The sequence below is a fragment of the Pipistrellus kuhlii genome, unplaced genomic scaffold (genome assembly GCF_014108245.1).
Source record: "Pipistrellus kuhlii isolate mPipKuh1 unplaced genomic scaffold, mPipKuh1.p scaffold_m20_p_37, whole genome shotgun sequence".
Lineage (NCBI taxonomy): Eukaryota > Metazoa > Chordata > Mammalia > Chiroptera > Vespertilionidae > Pipistrellus > Pipistrellus kuhlii.
In genome coordinates this window covers 683,719-700,058 of record NW_023425537.1, presented here as the reverse complement: position 1 = coordinate 700,058, position 16,340 = coordinate 683,719, and the positions used below count along the sequence as shown (strand labels likewise).

General features: G+C 60.4%; 1 protein-coding gene across 1 annotated transcript; it reads right to left on the bottom strand.

The window, feature by feature from the left end:
- Positions 1 to 763: 763 nt before the first annotated feature.
- Positions 764 to 6,297, bottom strand: CPSF4L (cleavage and polyadenylation specific factor 4 like). The gene is made up of 5 exons (XM_045570754.1): positions 6,143 to 6,297; positions 5,689 to 5,739; positions 4,436 to 4,588; positions 1,409 to 1,504; positions 764 to 861 (listed from the first exon to the last, which is right to left on the bottom strand). Exons 1-5 carry the CDS (start codon positions 6,243 to 6,245, stop codon positions 764 to 766), a joined length of 501 nt encoding a protein of 166 aa, XP_045426710.1. The 5' UTR covers positions 6,246 to 6,297.
- Positions 6,298 to 16,340: the final 10,043 nt, after the last annotated feature.

The following is a 16,340-nucleotide window of genomic DNA, read 5'->3' as shown; positions in this document are numbered from 1 at the left end:
TGTGACCCTCATCGGCACCTGGTGGCCGTAGGGAGTTCCGTTCCCACAGGGACCTCCCCAGGGCTCAATTCACAGTGACTGGGCCACAAGTTCTTGAACGCCACCACGCCTGTGTGAGGAGTGAAGGGGAGGGGGAGGTGTGTGTGGGCTGAGAGCTGGGCAGTCCCACCTGAAGCAGAGGTGACAGAGCTTGGAGGGGCCTGGGAGGAACCGCCACACGTATGTGCCACTCGTGCAAAGGCGTGTGCCTTCCCCAGGACGGGGAGATGGCAGACGGCGTGAGAGTGAGGGCAGTGGGGCAGGCAGTGCTGGGGGCTCCGAGGTCCCGGGGCACACGGGCAGTGCCCGGCGTGAGACACACGGCCCTTCCCGCCCGCACTCACCTTGGGACGTTGGGTTGGATAAAGGGACCATCTTGGGACTGAAGAAGCAGAGAGAGACATTACAGCCGGGCCGCTCCCCGTCGACGGCCTGCGCTAATGTGAGGCCCGTTCCGTGTGAGGGCCCAGGAAGGAGCCCAGACCCTGTCCGGGGGCGGGGGGAGGGAGGGCTGCAGTCTGCCCTTCTTTCTAGAACAGTCTGTGAAGAGCTACGTGCCCGTGCCTGGCACAAACATGCACGCACAGCCCGCGGCAGAGCTCAGCGTGGCCAGGGAAGCATCCAGGGAGCGATGCCCGGGAAGCATCAGGCACACGCTCCCAGGCACCTCACACCGCCTGGATGGGAACCCGGAGAGTGGGCCCAGCACTCGGGGGAATCACACTCACTGTGCATACTGGCACTCGGGTCCCAGCGGGCAGAAGCCCCCTAAGTAGTTGGTGCACATGACCCTCCTGACGTGGCGGTATTTACACAGGGGACCTGCCGGGCGGAGAGAAACGGCATCTGCATTAGCAGAGGAGGAACACGGGCCAGGGGTGGCACAGCAGGCCTCGGCCCGGGTGTGTGACTTCCTGCCCTGTCCCCGCCCTGAAGCACCCGATGTGGCCCCTGCCCCTCAGCAGCTGACTGTCGTGGAGCAGGAAGAACATGCTTAAGTGACAGGGTTCCTCCCAGGTGGGTAAAGTGTGTGCCCTACAAGCTCGGCTCCCCGGGGGCCCCCCCATGGGAGCAGCCCGGCCACCCTAGGATGGAGCGCCTTCTGTTTCCGTAAGTGAGGAAGCCGTTCAAGGTTGTGCAGCCGACAAGCCCTGAAGCCATAGGGGTTGCACCCACACCTGCTCCAAGAAGCCCGCCAGCCCACACGTCACCCTGACAGGCTCTCCTGGGAGCAGGCTGAGAGCTGTGGAAAGGACGTCTGCTGGGAGTAGGGAGTTCTGACCCTCCTGTGGACCTCACCCCAACATGCCACCTCCCAGCCGGGAGACGGCCCATCTGGCCCCCTCGTCCCCCTCTGCCGAGGCCTCACCGTCTTTGCAGAAACCCTGGTCATACGAAGGACAGTCCTGGGCCTCGGAAGGGGTCTTCAGGTGAAGAAAGTCGCATTCCTTGTTGCTGCACTCACCTGAAAACCCCAGCGTCCTCTGTAGACAAGCGGGCCCGTGGTCATGGTTACCTCTCCTCTCCGCCCCCACACACACCACATTGACCTTGGCCATCCAAATAGAAGCCCCTCGCCTTCCTCTGGTCGTCAGCAGCTTTTGAAGACGGGGAGGTGTTTCTGATCCTCCCTGCACTGTACGAAGGGCGGACCCCAACAGTGCCAGTACTTGCTAAGCAGGCCTTGGGTGATTGCACACACTGGGAGCGGTTGGATGGGACAGGCCCGGTGCCCAGGATGCCATCAGGCAAGGCGGGACCCGGGGCTGGCAGCTAAAGACCAAGGCGACATGAGACACGGAAGGAGACCTGGCTGTGACCGAGGCCACCGCTCCTCTCCGCAGCGAGGTGTCACCACAAGTCTGGGAGCAGCTCTGTGCGGTGACGTTGCCAAGAAGAGCAGGGCCTGCCTCAGAGCTGGCCCAGGGACGGAGACAGGGAGAGACAGACCCCTGGCTCCCCGGAGTTTGCACACACTACTCAAGGGTCACTGGTGAGGACCCTCAGATGTCTCAGCGACCAAGGGGTAGGGGTTGGCGGGGATTCAGCCCATCTCCAGCCTCACTCAAGAGCTGGAGTTTCCAATCTCATCCTCCTTAAAGGTCTACAACTGCCTTTTGGCACCAAAAGGCACTCGGTGGTGCCTGTGCCATTGGGGTTCAAACTGCTCCCGAGACCTGTTTCGTACACCGGGCTTCTGCAAAGCCAGGGTTCGCCGGACGGAGACCCCACTGGCACCTGAGAGGCCTAAGCCTCTGTTTGTGCCCAGCCTTCTCCTTTTGCAAACCTGCTAGGGACCAGGCAGGGCCGGTGGGATGTCCGTTGTCACAGGCTCCTCACATCGTCAGGGGGTTAGCTGTCTCATGCCAGTGTGCATCTGACTCTGGGCTTGGGCCTCTTAAGGCATCCAAGGGGCATCCACCCTCCCCACTCCAACCCCCAGCAGGGACTGGTGAACACGGGATAGATGGAGACAGCGGGCAGTCACCCTATGCCCTGGGGTTGCCTTTCCGTCCTGGATTCACGACGCTGCATTCCTCTATGGCCAGCAGGTGGCGCCCGCACCTCACCCTCCAGAGGCAGCAGGTACCTTTTTGATGGGCACAGCCAGGAACAGGGTCCAAAAACCAGGATTTCCTCACCCCTCCCCACTCCTACGCGCCCCAACAATCCCTTTAAAAATAAAACGACTTACTTCCAACAAGAACGGTAATTACTTTGGCATGCGACGAGAAAGAGATATTCGTTCATTTACTCTGAGAGCAAAAACGTACCTTATGTAGTATTGCAATCACCAATTTACATGCCTGCCTGCCCCTCACAATGGGGACTGAGGGCAGAAGGGGACCTGGGCCTATTCCTGTACCCACGTCCAGCACCACATCCCCAAAGGAAAATCAGGGCTATTGAAAGAAGCCAATAGCGGCACTTCAAAAGGAAAGAGGTCCATGCGATGACCGAGCGGAGCCAGGCCCCAGATAAACTTTGTCCTGTCCTTGAAGGCACACGGGCCACAGCTCTCAACTCCGAGGGCCAGGTAGGAAACGGATTGGGCCTGGGAGGACCTCTCGCCAGGACCTCCCCACCTGCCCCCAATGCTGGCTCGGTTTCAAAGCCACGGCCACCGCCAGACACACCCCTGGAGGCTGTCCCAGCCCTCTCCCCTCCGGTCACTCTTCTCAGAACACACTTTCCACACCACTGGACTAGATCATCCCTAAGGCTCCTTCTGTTCTGGAAAGCACTGAGCCGTAGAATCCGAGGGAGAAGGAAATTCTCCTAGAGTCCATGCCTAAACAAGGCAGGGGGAAGCGGCCGTGGCTCCCTGCCCCGCAGCCCCTGGGTGGACAAACAGGAGGCGGTGAGGCCCAGACCGGACCACACAAGACAATTTTAGGGGCTGTGACTCCTGAGCCCCAGGGCTGTTTGTTTACAGTTGCCTTCTATTGCCAACGAGTGATGCTAGCTTTCCATTTATGGAAGAATACCAAGCTTTCTTCCAGAGTGAGAGTTTAAAATAGAGAAGCAGTTGGAAAATTATAGGATGGTGCCGGTCAAAGGACAAGCGCTCGGTGAGAGTGGCGAGCCCGGGGACGCGGCCCCCACGCGCCTGCTGCCGGGGAACCACTGGCCTGGCCCCCCTTCCCGACCCCGGGCCCAGAGATGGGCTGTTTCCAGACAGTGAGCCTGGGTGAGACTTTACCAAGACTGCGGAGGGGAACGGCTCCGCCTCTGATCCAGCCGCACCCTCCTTCCCTTGGGTGGGCAGCAGGTGCCCAAGCCTGGCAGGGCCAGATAAACCAGGGCCAGAGTGCAGTTCCACTGTTTCTAGGCCTGTGGTAGGCAAACCGCGGCTCGCGACCCACAGGCGGCTCTTTGGCCCCTTGAGTATGGCTCTTCCACAGAATACCACGGCCTGGGCGAGTCTATTTTGAAGAGGTGGAGTTAGAAGAAGTTTAAAAAAAAAAAAAAATTGGCTCTCTCTCAAGCCAAAACCTGTTTGGCTCAGTGGATAGAGCCTCGGCCTGAGGACTGAGAGGTCCCGGGTTCGATTCCGGTCAAGGGCATGTACCTTGGTTGCGGGCACATCCCTAGTAGATCAATGTTTCTCTCTCCTTGATGTTTCTGTCCCTTTCCCTTCCTCTCTGTAAAAAATCAATAAAATATATTTTTGAAAAATTAAAAAAAAATGGCTCTCAAAAGAAATTTCAACTGCTGTACAAATGTTGATATAGTTGGCTTTTTGACTAATGAGTTTGCCGACCACTGCTCTAGGGCCTCGGAGAGGCCTGACCTGCCCCCCCCCCCCCCAGACAGTGAGGCCTCCTTTGGGGGTCCCTCCCCAGCATCCTGTCCCACAGCTGCGGGAAGCGGGCGGGAGCCAGGCGGGCATTACCGAACTTGGAGAAGAAGTAGCACTCGGGCATCCGGGAGAGGTCGTACTGGTGCAGGAACCGGCACTGGTCGCCCTTCTTGCACAGCCCGCGCAGCCAGTGCTTGCACACCACCGTCTTCTCCCCGTGGTCGTGCCGGAACGGGCACAGCCGCGCTGGGGACCAGAGCGCTCGGCTGGGAGCCCCCACCCGCCCCCAGCCCAGGCCCCCTCAGCCCCCTCCAACCCCCTCCCCTGCACCCTGGTGGTGGCTAGAACCAGAGGCAACAGGGAGACCTGCTTATGGTCTGAAGAGATGGCTGTGTCCTCACCTTTGCCCGGACTTTCCTCTCTGCCTGGCATGGTGCCCGTCAAACCCCAGGAAGCCCCCAGCCTGTCGGGACACCCCCCTGGCACCTGACACCCCCCCTCCTCCAGGCTTCGTGGGGCTCCCACCAGCGAGCAGAGGCATGATTCCCGGGGCCTGGCCCCTGCCCTCCACAGCACCGTCCCCGTCAGAGCATGTGCTCACTAAGGGCCTATTGGACCCACGTCTTTATAAAAAAAAAAATGGTGCTTCCTGATGCCAGTGGCCTAGCGTGGCTGTGAGCGAGGTGGCTCAGAGCCGGCTCTGACAGGGCTCAGAAGGAAACCAGGTGAGAGCTAACTCTATCGCCTTCATCAGCTCGCTGCTGCCATCTGCAGGAGGGACACCCCGGTTCCCACATGTCTGAGGGGGTCCGTTCTCCTGCCTCCGGAGGGAACGGCTGGGCGGGGGCCCCTCACCATCGGAGAACAAGCGTGGGCAGGAGGCAACCAGTTAATGTGTCTCTCCCATAACTGTTTCTCTCACTCTCGCTCTCTTCTCTCCCCCTCTCTCCTCCCCTTTCTCTCTCCCTTCTACTCTCAAAAAGAAAAGAATCAATGGAAAAAAATAACATCGGGTGAGGATTAAAAACAAAACACTCTACCCCATATGTGTCAAACACAAGGCCCTCGGGCCAAATCCGTCCCGCCAGGCCTTGCAATGTGGCGCGCACCGCGCTGTCATCACTGCACTCCGCTGCGTTTCCATCACAATGACAGTTTATAACTGTTCAGTAAACCATTCGGCCCGCGATTTAGGCTGGATTTTAGATTTTGGCCCCTTCTCTGATTGAGTTTGACACCCCTACTCTACCCCATCCCCACAGCCCCTCCCCAGGTGCGAATGCAACACCCAATTCGAGGCCACGCAGGCCCGGGGCGGCCTAGACGCGCGCCCACCTGCCACCCACCTTTCTCGCAGAGCCCCCTGGCGTAGAAGGTGCACACCGCCGAGCTGGACTCTGGGAGGGGAGAAGGAAACAGGCGGCAGCTTTCCCGAGGGCCCTGCCTCGGTCAGCAGCTTCCCCTCCTCCCCAAAGGCTCCCTGAGTCCTGCCTTCGGATGCTGGGCCCTAGCACCAGCCTCCACACCCAACACCTGAGCCCCTCGGTCTGCAAGCAAGGCCACCGAGGGGCCTGAGGCCGGCCTGGGAGCTGGGGAGCCAGCCCTATTTTCTGGGGAGCCCCAGGCAGGATGTAGGGGGGGGCGAGCCCCTGGGAAGAGAGGGGCTACACCAGGGAATCCAGGCTGAGGGACCCCCAGCTCAGCCCCCTGGTGGGCAGCAGAGCAGGGAGCTGCCCAGCAGAGGCCTGCAGAGCGGCGGGGGTAAGCGTGGGCGGGATGGCTGGCGCCCTCCTCACTCACTGTCCATGCCCAGGAAAGGCAGGGGCTCAATGCCCCTTTGCATCTCTACATCCTCCTCCAAGGTGAAGGTGAACCGCTCCAGCCCCGCAATGACCTCCTCCATCCTCCATCTCCCGCGGGGGCTGCTGGTAACTGCCGGGCCCTGCAGGTGGGCCCTATAACGCTCCGGGGCCCTTAAAGAGCCAGGGTCCGACCCCGGGGCCAGGTGGCTGCTGCCAGGCTCCCCACAGGCCCAGCTGTGCAGGAGCGGCCCAGCTGTGTCCCACTCCGCCCCCTGCAGGTGCAGCCGCCCCAGCACCCTCACCCCCACCCGGTGTGAGCTGGGGAGGGACCTCAGAGCCCCGCACCCACATATGTGCCTGTTCCCAAACCCACACACAGCCTGCGCGCCCACGTTCCCGAACCCGCGCCCAGACTTCCAACGCGAACACACGGCCCAGGTTCGCGAGGGGAGCTGCACGAACCAGCCCAGCCAGGCTGCTCCTGGTGGCAGGCGCTGGGGAGCCAGAGGGTGTGGGGGCGGGGCGGGGCGGGGGCGCCGGGGGACGGAGCCCCCCCTGCCTTCCCCTCCCTCCCCTCGGGCGCTGGCCAACCCCTCCTTCCGGGATTCCTGACACCCCTTCTCCGGCCCCAGTGAGCTCTTCCCGGGAGAGCGGGAGGCGAAACTCGGGGATCGGAAAGAGTTGGATGAATGGCCCTTTGTCTGCCGAGCTGCCGCACGCTGGGCCGGGGGTGGGACCGATCCCAGCTCCTCAGGCCTCCCCGCCTGGGCCACCCCAGCGCCTCCCGCCCCTGAGAAAGTGCTTTGTGCCCGAAATCTCCATGCAAATGTTGTTTTATTATTACTACCCCCCTCCCCTGCCCCTGCCTGGCCTGGGGACATCTGAACTTGCTTTCAAAGGAGCTTTGTGGGGCTTCCGTGGGGCAGGCCTCCCCTCATCCCCGCCCCTCCCCCCTCCCCCAGCGCGGGCCCCCTCCTTGGCCTGCCCTCTGGCTGGAGCCGGTGTTGGAGTCACGTGGGCGCCCATGCCCACAGAACCCAAATGCCCTCCTTCGCGCCCGCCCGCCCGCCCGCCCGCAGGCAGAGGGGCGGCCCCTGCAGGCCCGCAGCGGGGCCGACAAGAAGGAGCCTGCTGGCTCTGGCTCCCGGCTCCCGGGCCGGGCCGGGCCGTGCTGCTGGTTTGTTGTGCTTTGGAACCGGGGATCCCACAGGACGAGGGCTGGAGAGGTGCCCCCAGAAGCCAGGCGAGCCGGCAGGGGCAGGGTTAGGGAGGGGAGCCAGGGGTTCCGGAATCCTGGGCCTCCCTGCAGCCACGCTCCCAGGAAGGCAGAGGGCAGAGCTGGGGCCGTGGGTGGGGTCCCCGGAGAGATGCCCTAACCGTGTGGCCTAATGAGTCCGAGAAGACGCTCATCCGTCAAGGCAGGCTGCTCTGAGGCCCGCACCCGCCTGGCGGGGGAGGCAGGCAGGAAGAGGAGGACATGGAGGCCCGGCAAAGCCAAGGGCACATGGTTGGGAGGTGGCAATAATGGATTCCAATCACATCTCTTTATTTTATTTTTATTTTAAAAATATATATTTTATTGATTTTTTACAGAGAGGAAGGGAGAGAGAGAGAGAGAGCTAGAAACGTCCATGAGAGAGAATCATCGATCAGCTGCCTCTTGCATACCCCCTACTGGGGATGTGCCCGCAACCAAGGTACATGCCTTTGACAGGAATTGAACCGGGGACCTTTCAGTCTGCAGGCCAACGCTCTATCCACTGAGCCAAACCGGTTTCGGCCAAATCACACCTCTTTAAAATTATGTATATTTTTACTGATGTCAGAGAGGAAGGAAGGGAGAGGGAGAGAGAGAGAAACATCCATGATGAGAGAGAATCAGGGATTGGCTGCCTCCTGAACTGGGATGGAGCCCACAGCCCGGGCATGTGCCCCTGACCGGGAATTGAACTGTGACCTCCTGGTTCATAGGTCAACACACAACCCCTGAGCCACACCGGCCGGGCAAAATCCACGTCTCATGATGATTTCCTTCTATAAACCTTCGAGGAGCCTCTTTATACTGGGACCGGGGACCCCCAAACAAAGGACTGTGTCCCTGCCCCTCAGGGACCTCCAAGTGGGGGCACACTCCACAGCACAACTATACCCGGGGGTGATGGTGACAGTGTGATCCTGGTAGGGGGGCACCCAGCGGGGGCAGAGAGGGGTGGCAGGCAGGGCTCTCAGGGCAGAGTCTGGTGACAATGGGGGAGAACATTCCAGAACAGGGGCCGCTCTCCCAGGCACTGGGCCGTGAAGCAGCACGGCAGGCTGAGCGCACAGACAGGGTTCAGAGCGAGGCCATGATGGGGACGAGACGGGAGGAGTGAGCAGGACCTGGGCCGGGCGGGCCTCCGAGGACTGGGAGGGCTGGGAGGGACTGGGAAAAGCTGGGCGAGGAGCCTCAGCCCTGGGGAAGGCCTGTGGGGAGAGGCAGAGGCAGCGGGGTCCTCAGGGGGTAGCAGCTAATCATGGAGCCTGGAGACGCAGCTGGAGCCCCCCCAGCCTGCTGCTGACCGGAGCCCTCACCCTGGCGCTGAGGGGGCCTCTCCCAGCACCCTCTCCACTTCTGGTCAAGATCTCACCTCCACGCGCCCCCCAATCCCTGCCCCGTGCCCGGCCTGGGGTGGGGAGACCCCCGCCCACTGTGTCTGGCAGGTGTGGGAAGACCCCCGCCCCTGTGCCCGGCCAGGTGTGGGGAGACCCCCGCCCCCTGTGCCAAGCCAGGTGTGGGGAGACACCCCCCGCACCCCCCCCCCCCCGTGCCCGGCCAGTGTGGGGAGACATACACACACACACACCGGCCTGGCCAGGCGTGGGGAGGAAGCCGCGCGGAGGGATGGCCTCCTCCGGAGGCTGCACCCTAAGAATGACCGCGCCTGGCATCTGGGCTTCGCTTCTGCAGAGCCTCCTGTTGTGGGTTGAATTGTTCTCACCCCCCCCCACCTCCCCCTCTCCAAAAAAGAGAGAGAGTCCACTCCCCACGCGGTCTGCCTGTGGCCTTATTTGGCAATCGGTCTGTGCAGACGCAGGTGAGGATCTGAGGTGAGCTCACCTGGGAGGAGGGCGGGTCCCGGACAGAAGGGCCGGAGGGAGCGGTGAGACGGCCGCAGAGACCAGAGGAGAAGCCGGTGGCCATGGGAGGGGACAGCCAGCCGGTGCCTGCGGAGCCGAGGAGGGCCGGCCAGCGGGAAGCCAGGAGGGCGGCCTGGCCCGCTGCTCTCTCAGAGGTTCCAGAAGGAACCAGCCCCACCCACACCCTGACCCCGGGCTGCAGGCCTGCAGAACTGCGAGCCAATCGATGCCTGTGGTTTTGCACCACCACCGTGTGGGCAGCGCCGGGAAACAAATTCATCTTCCACTTAGACGTTCAGTTCCGGAAGCCCTGGCTCCTCCTACAGATCAGCAAACGGAGATAGAGAGAAGCTGGGTGTCTGCCGAGGCCCCTCAGCCGACGGGTGTCCACCGGGAGCCTGACCTGGTCTCCCACCCGCAGGCCTCTGCCTCGCTCACACCAGGGGGGCTGTGTCCCTCCCCCCATTTATAGGGCCACCTCAGGCTCCCAGGTGAGCCGGCGCCCACTGCCTGGCATTGCCCTGGGTGCCCGGGAGCTGCCCCAGCCCCGTGTTCGCATTGATGAATGAAGGAGCTGGCGGCTGCTGAGTGGCCGTGTGACTCGCGAGGCACACAATGGTGTCAAATTCTTTCTTTTTCTTTTTCTTTTTTTTTTTTTTTTTAATATATTTTATTGATTTTTTACAGAGAGGAAGAGAGAGGGATAGAGAGTCAGAAACATCGATGAGAGAGAATCATTGATCAGCTGCCTCTTGCACAACCCCCACTGGGGATGTGCCCGCAACCAAGGTACATGCCCTTGACCGGAATCGAACCCGGGACCTTTCAGTCCGCAGGCTGATGCTCTGAATCCACTGAGCCAAACCGGTTTTGGCAGTGGTGTCAATTTCAATCACCATCACGATGAGCCCCGCATCCAACACCAGCTGCAGGTCTCCCCAGTCATCCTCGGCTCCTCTCCCTTCACACACACAGGAGCTGCCCCGAAAAGCAGGGGTGCTGGGAGATCCCTCTAGAATTCTCCAGCCGCGGGTGCTAACAGAGGTCCCTGTGCCCAACCCCCACCCCCATCCTGACCTTGGTCAACCCCAGCCAGCGCTTTGCTGGGCAGAAGGTGGCCACGCCCTCCCTCTGGCCCCGTGTGTCCGCCTCACTCCCCACCGGGCACCCTGAGAGGGTGCAGCCTGTGGCATCGGTCAGGCCAAGGTCAGGTCCTGTTGCTAAGGGCGATAGGACAGCAGGGAGCAGTCCTTCGGGGCTGCTGGGAGAGGCTCAGGGGCTGGGAGCTGGCCAGGGAAGGGCCTTGAACCTGAGGCCTGGGGACTCACCGAAGGAGCCAGCCTCTCTGCTTTGGGTCTGATTTGCGTTTTAGAAAGAGCCGTCCAGCCCGGCTGGAGTGGCTCAGTGGTTGAGCATTGACCCATGAGCTGGGAGGTCACAGGTCGATTCCTGGTCAGGGCACTTGCCTGGGTGGTGAGCTTGATTCCCAGTAGGGGGCGTGCAAGAGGCAGCCGATGAATGATTCTCTCTCACCATTGATGTTTCTATCACTATCACTCTCTCCCTCTCCCTTCCTCTCTGAAATCAATAAAACAAAACAAAACAGCCCTCTGGCTGCAAACCTGGGGCCACTCCCCACGGCAGGGCCAGAGAAGGGGCTCCAGCAGTGAACAAAGGGGCCAGAATCCACACGTGGCTGGGAAACAGCCGCAGGAAAGAGGACCCACTCCGTTCCCCACGGCCCCGAAGGATGCCCGGCTGGTAAAACAGAAAAGTGTGGACGGTCCAGATAAGCCTCAGTCATTAGCAGAGCTCTCATGTCCGTCCCTAGGTCCCCAGGGATGGGCCGGGCTGTGTCCCTCCCGGAGCGACGGACCCGGGAGGAGAGGGAGGAGGGTTGCTATGGGACACGGACCCGCCCCCCTGGCCAGGGGACAGTCACGGGTGAGTTCTCCCAGCCTCGGCCTGGACAGCCCGGACGCTCACTCTGATGGATCGAGGGCCAAGGTCACACGTTTGATCTGCCTCTAGGTCAATTGAGTCTGCAGGAGAAGTTCATTTTCATCACCACAGACTGCCCTCCAGCCTGTTAGCTCTGAATGATGCTCGGGTCATGAGGCGGAGGGAGCGCGGATGGAAAAACCCTCCAGGCCTTGGCGGGCGACAGGGAGTCGATGGGGCCCATTTTGTGTTCCAAGGCCAGTGGCTGTGGCGGGCAAGCAGAGGGCAGCCCCTCCTGGGCCCCAGCCTGGACAAGCTGCCCCCAGCTCGGGGCCGGGGGGTGGAGGGGAGCGCAGGGGGACGCTCCCAGGCCTGACTTTCTCTCCTATGTTCCTCAAAACTAGGGGTGTCGAACTCAATCAGAGAAGGGGCCAAAATCTAAAATCCAGCTTAAATCGCGGGCCAAATGGTTTACTGAACAGTCATAAACTGTCATTGTGATGGAAACGCAGCGGAGTGCAGTGATGACAGCGTGGTGCGGGCCACATTGCAAGGCCTGGCGGGACGGATTTGGCCCGCGGGCCTTGTGTTTGACACATGTGGCAAAACCATAGAGCTGCCCTGGTCTCAGCCACAGATTCTGACCTAGATGTGGGGCTGCAGACACAGGGGTTGATGCCCGCTGTCTCAGTCAAGGGGAAGGACGGGCAGTAACAACAGCACAGGCCAGGAGTTTCAACCACATTCACGTCTCAGTGCCAGGGCCCTGGGTCATAGGGACTGGCAGGTTCCGTTCCTTGTTGGGGAGGCAACCAATCGATGTGTCTCTTACATCGAGATCTCTCTCTCTCTCTCTCTCTCTCTCTCTCTCTCTCTCTCTCTCTCTTTCTCTCTCTCTCTCCCCGCCCCCCAATCCCCTCACCCCCGTCCCTTCCACTCTCTCTAAAAACCAATGGAAAAATATCCTCAGGTGACCGTTAACAACAACACAAAAATATCTGAAGAAAATACATGAGCCTTTACGTGGAAGAAAAAGTTGAACATGTAACATGAACGCACCCATCTTGTTACTAACGTGGGTGCAAAATACCATTTTGATCACTTTTATGGGGGTGGGGGCCCACGAAAGGCAGGGTCTGTCTCATCTGCCACCTGCGTACGCCCCCCACCCACGCCCCCACACCTCCTACCGCCTCTCAGAGCGCCTGGCTCAGCGTAGGTGCTCAGTGACTGTCTGATGAACCCGCGGCAAATTTCTGTTTTTCAGAGAACACAGCCTCCAGGTCTCTGTCATCAGCCCCAGTTTGGCTGCGGCGGGAGGTATCTTGGTTGTAGGAAGTGACATGGAGGCAGCGGCATTTTCCAAGACCAGGGTGGGGTGTGTGTGGGGGGATGGGAGGGAGCCGGGGAGCGGGGAAGATGAGATGACCCGGGCCACTCGCCGCCCTCCACCCAGAGAGAGCAGACCAGGGCCTGGCCCCTTCCCCATCCATACTCCCCTTGCTGACTCCAGCACAGACATAGAGAGCGCCCCCGTGTGGCTATGTCCCGAAGGGTATCCTCAGGTAACAATGCCACTGGCATTGGCAAAGAGACTACCAGTGTTCTCAAGGGAGCGGGCAACTTAAGATGCAGGAACCTGAGTGTATATGTTTCATAAGCTTCTTTTTATTTTTATTTTTTTGCTTTGAACCCAAAACACGTGGCCTGGAAACATTTTTGCCTTAAATTGTCCCTAATGGTAAAAAATAAAAAATAAATAAATTAAAGGCCCCATTCCTGTAAGAGCCGGCGGGACACTTGGCCATGTCCGGGGACAGGCTGGGGTGACATGACGGGTTGCGAGGAGGCAGCTGGAGAAATCCTGCCCCGGAAGTGTCCACACTGTGTGTCTCGGGCGAGAGACGTGGAGGGCTGGGGTCTGGCCCCCCAGAGCGTTGGTTTTATTCATCTGTGTCTTGGCCTCAAGCCTTCGCTTCGCGCTGAGCGGAAAAGGAGCCTCTGGGGTGTGCGTGACGGTCTCTGTGACGCCACTGGTCGCCTGGAGCCCCTGCCCTGCCCCCCCTCCCCCTCCAAAGGTCTCATAGGACCCCGCTTCTCTCAGACCCCATGGTCAGAAAACGCTGAGCTGCTTCTGGGGACATGGCGAGTCTCTCAATGGGTGGGTTTCCCTTTTTGCTTTGACTGACAGGAAGCTCCGAGCCCAGGTTTCAGCCCGCCTGGTAGGAGAATCGTTGAGGCCCACCCCGCACCAGTCCTCCCGGTTCTCTGCTTGTTTGCTGCAGCCTCATCCTCCCTCTGATCTATTTTTGTCCTATTGTGACTTACCCTGTGTGGTAAGCGCCTCTAATCCTTGTTGGAACAAAGCAGGGCATCAAATCAAAACAAACTCCTGCGGAGCCCTGTAGCCTGGGGGTGCTTCTGACGCTGCCAAAGTCATTTGGGGGCTGGAGTCCTGCCGGGAGGGAAAGCTGCTCTCCTGGCCCCTCCTGGCCCCTCCTGGGAGTCTCATCTCGAACAACAAACAACAAGCAGCTCAGTGAGTTGGAGCAACAAGTTTTAGAGGCAGCGCCACCAGCACCCATCTGCCTGCAAATGCCTTCCCTCTCCCCAAAATGTTCCCTCCAGCCTCCCATCTGGCTGCCGGCAGGCGGCCACGGGGCCCTGAGGAGGCTGCAGAGGGGGAAGCAGACAGACCGAGGCCCTGTTCTCATCCCTCACGCTCCGCGCCTGCACCTTCTGTGGGAGCCAGGCCCTCTGGGAGGCTGTGTGTGAGGCGCAGGGAGCCAGGGAGGGGGCGGAGGAGAGCAGCACACACCTGAAAAGGTCACTCCCAACCCCTCCCCCTAGCCACCCCCACAACTACCACACGCCCAGCCCCGTGAGCAGCTGCGCCCCATACGGTCCGCCGGCTCCACGCCAGCCCAGCCCCTTTCGCAATCTCCGCTCCGCTCCCTCCTGGGACTTTGGCCAGCGCCTTCTGCTCCCAGGCTCCATAAAACGGGATGGGGCCGGCCTGGCGAGACTCATGGCTGAGCATCGACCCATGAACCAGGAGGCCACGGTTCGATTTCCGGTCAGGGGCACGTGCTCAATCCCAGGGTGGAGTGTGCAGGAGGCGGCCCATCCAAGATTCTCTCTCATCATTGATGTTTCTCTTGCTCTCTCTCTCACCCTCTCCCTTCCTCTCTGAAATCAATGAAAAAATATATATATATTGAAAAAACAACAAAAACGGAGACAGGGGAGGCGGTTTGAAAGGCTGAGACGCCCCTGCCTTCCTTTTTGTCCCCGTTCTCCTGGGGACGTGGTGACCGTGGTGACCAGGAGGGGGTGGCTGGGTGTGTGAGAGAAGGCAGTCGAAGGTGAGCACCTGGGGGACCAGGTTGGGCCCCGGCGGGAACCCAGGCCCGAGGCTGCAGGGGCCTCCCGAGAGCAAGGGGCCTGCGGGAGCCCTGGCCCTGCCTGGCGGAGAGTCAGCCGGAGACCCTGGAAGGGCCCCACCCACCCTGCTCAGCACCTCTGGCCTTGGCATTGCCTGCTGGGCCCTCAGGACGGGAATCAGCGGCAGCTGCTGAGAGGGGCCTGGAGCTCTCAGCCCCTCTTCTACAGCATCTAGGAGCGCCCCTTTCCCTGGCACGCCCCCGCCAGGCGGGCCATCAGCCGGGCATCTCTGCACTGCTCTGCCAGCCAGGCCATTGCCCCCTCCGGCCATCCAGGGACCCAAAGTGTCAATCACCAGTGGGGATAGTGGGTGTGAGGAAGGGCCTGGGAGCCCGGTCCCGGGTCTCTGTCAGTCCCTGCGCCTCCGCGGACTAGCCCAGCGGTGCTGGGCCGGGTCACTCCTCACCGGTGCCAGGAGAGGGACGTGAGGAGTGTGGTCTCAGAGCCGCTGTGAGAACCGAGTGAGGCCGGGACAGGAAACGGGCGCCCGGTGCACGGCGGTCCGCACAGCTGACAGCCCTGATCACCCTCCCAGTCCGCACCGGTGGGAGGGTTGGGGGAGGAGAGAGATGCCCCAGGACGGCTGGGCCAGAGCGGCGGTGGGTAGAAGGCATCTTGGGGTCATGACTGCAGCTCCGCCGGGGGCAGGAGGCTTTGGGGTCCCCTCACATCTTCGGAAACATGAGTTACGACCTGAATTTCAATGGCTGCTTCAGCGGTTGGCAACCTCAGCTCGCAAGCCACACCCCTTGAGTTTTTAAGCAAAGGCCAGCTTAGGAGTGCCCTAATTAAGTTAAAAACAACGTACCTACGTATATAGTTTTAAGTTTAAAAGATGTGGCTCTCACAAGAAATTTCAAGTTGCTATTTGGCTCTGTGGACTAAAGAGTTTGCCGACCGCGGGGCTGCTACATCGTTACCTAGAAATAGTTCTGGAGGCTCCTGCTCTGAGTTGTAGGAGGGAGAGGGGCCCCACAGGACACCTTTAAGGTGAGACACGCTGTGTGAGGCCCCAGGTGTCTCCAGTGAACCCCACAGACAGACAGAGAGAAAGGACCCCCCTCCCCCACAACCTACTCCCTCCCAGAAAAGCTGTGGCTCAGCCTGTTGTGTACACGGGTCCAATCTACAGCCTCATTGCAAATAAAACTCCCGGTAAAAATAAGGTGACCAGGCGTCCCAATTTTTTTTAAAAATATATATTTTATTGATTTTTCACAGAGAGGAAGGGAGAGGGATAGATTTTTAACAATTTGTCCTGCGGCGTTTTAAAAATGTCCCAATTTTTGGAAAGAAATTGGGACTTTTTTAAAACGCCACGGGACGCAGGACAAATTGTTAAAAATCGGGACTGTCCCGCCAAAAGCGGGACGCCTGGTCACCTTAGGTAAACAGCTGAAAACAGCTGAGCTAGTGCCGCCTTTGAAAGGCAGAGAAGCAGAAGCTGCCCAGAGAGGGATGATTACTGGCCCAAGGCCACACAGCAAACCTGGGTGAGAGCTGGCTTGGCCCAGCTTGTGCTGCCTGGCGGGGCCTGCTGAGCCCCCACCTGGATTCCTGTTGCTGACGGGGTGGGTCAGGGGGTCTCTCCCAGGCCCCCGGGACGTCCCGAGTGGCTGGCATTTCTCCATCAAGTCCGTAAGCAGGCGACGGGCTTCTCTCAGGCCCTCGGGAATCCCGTGCCAGGGGCTGCC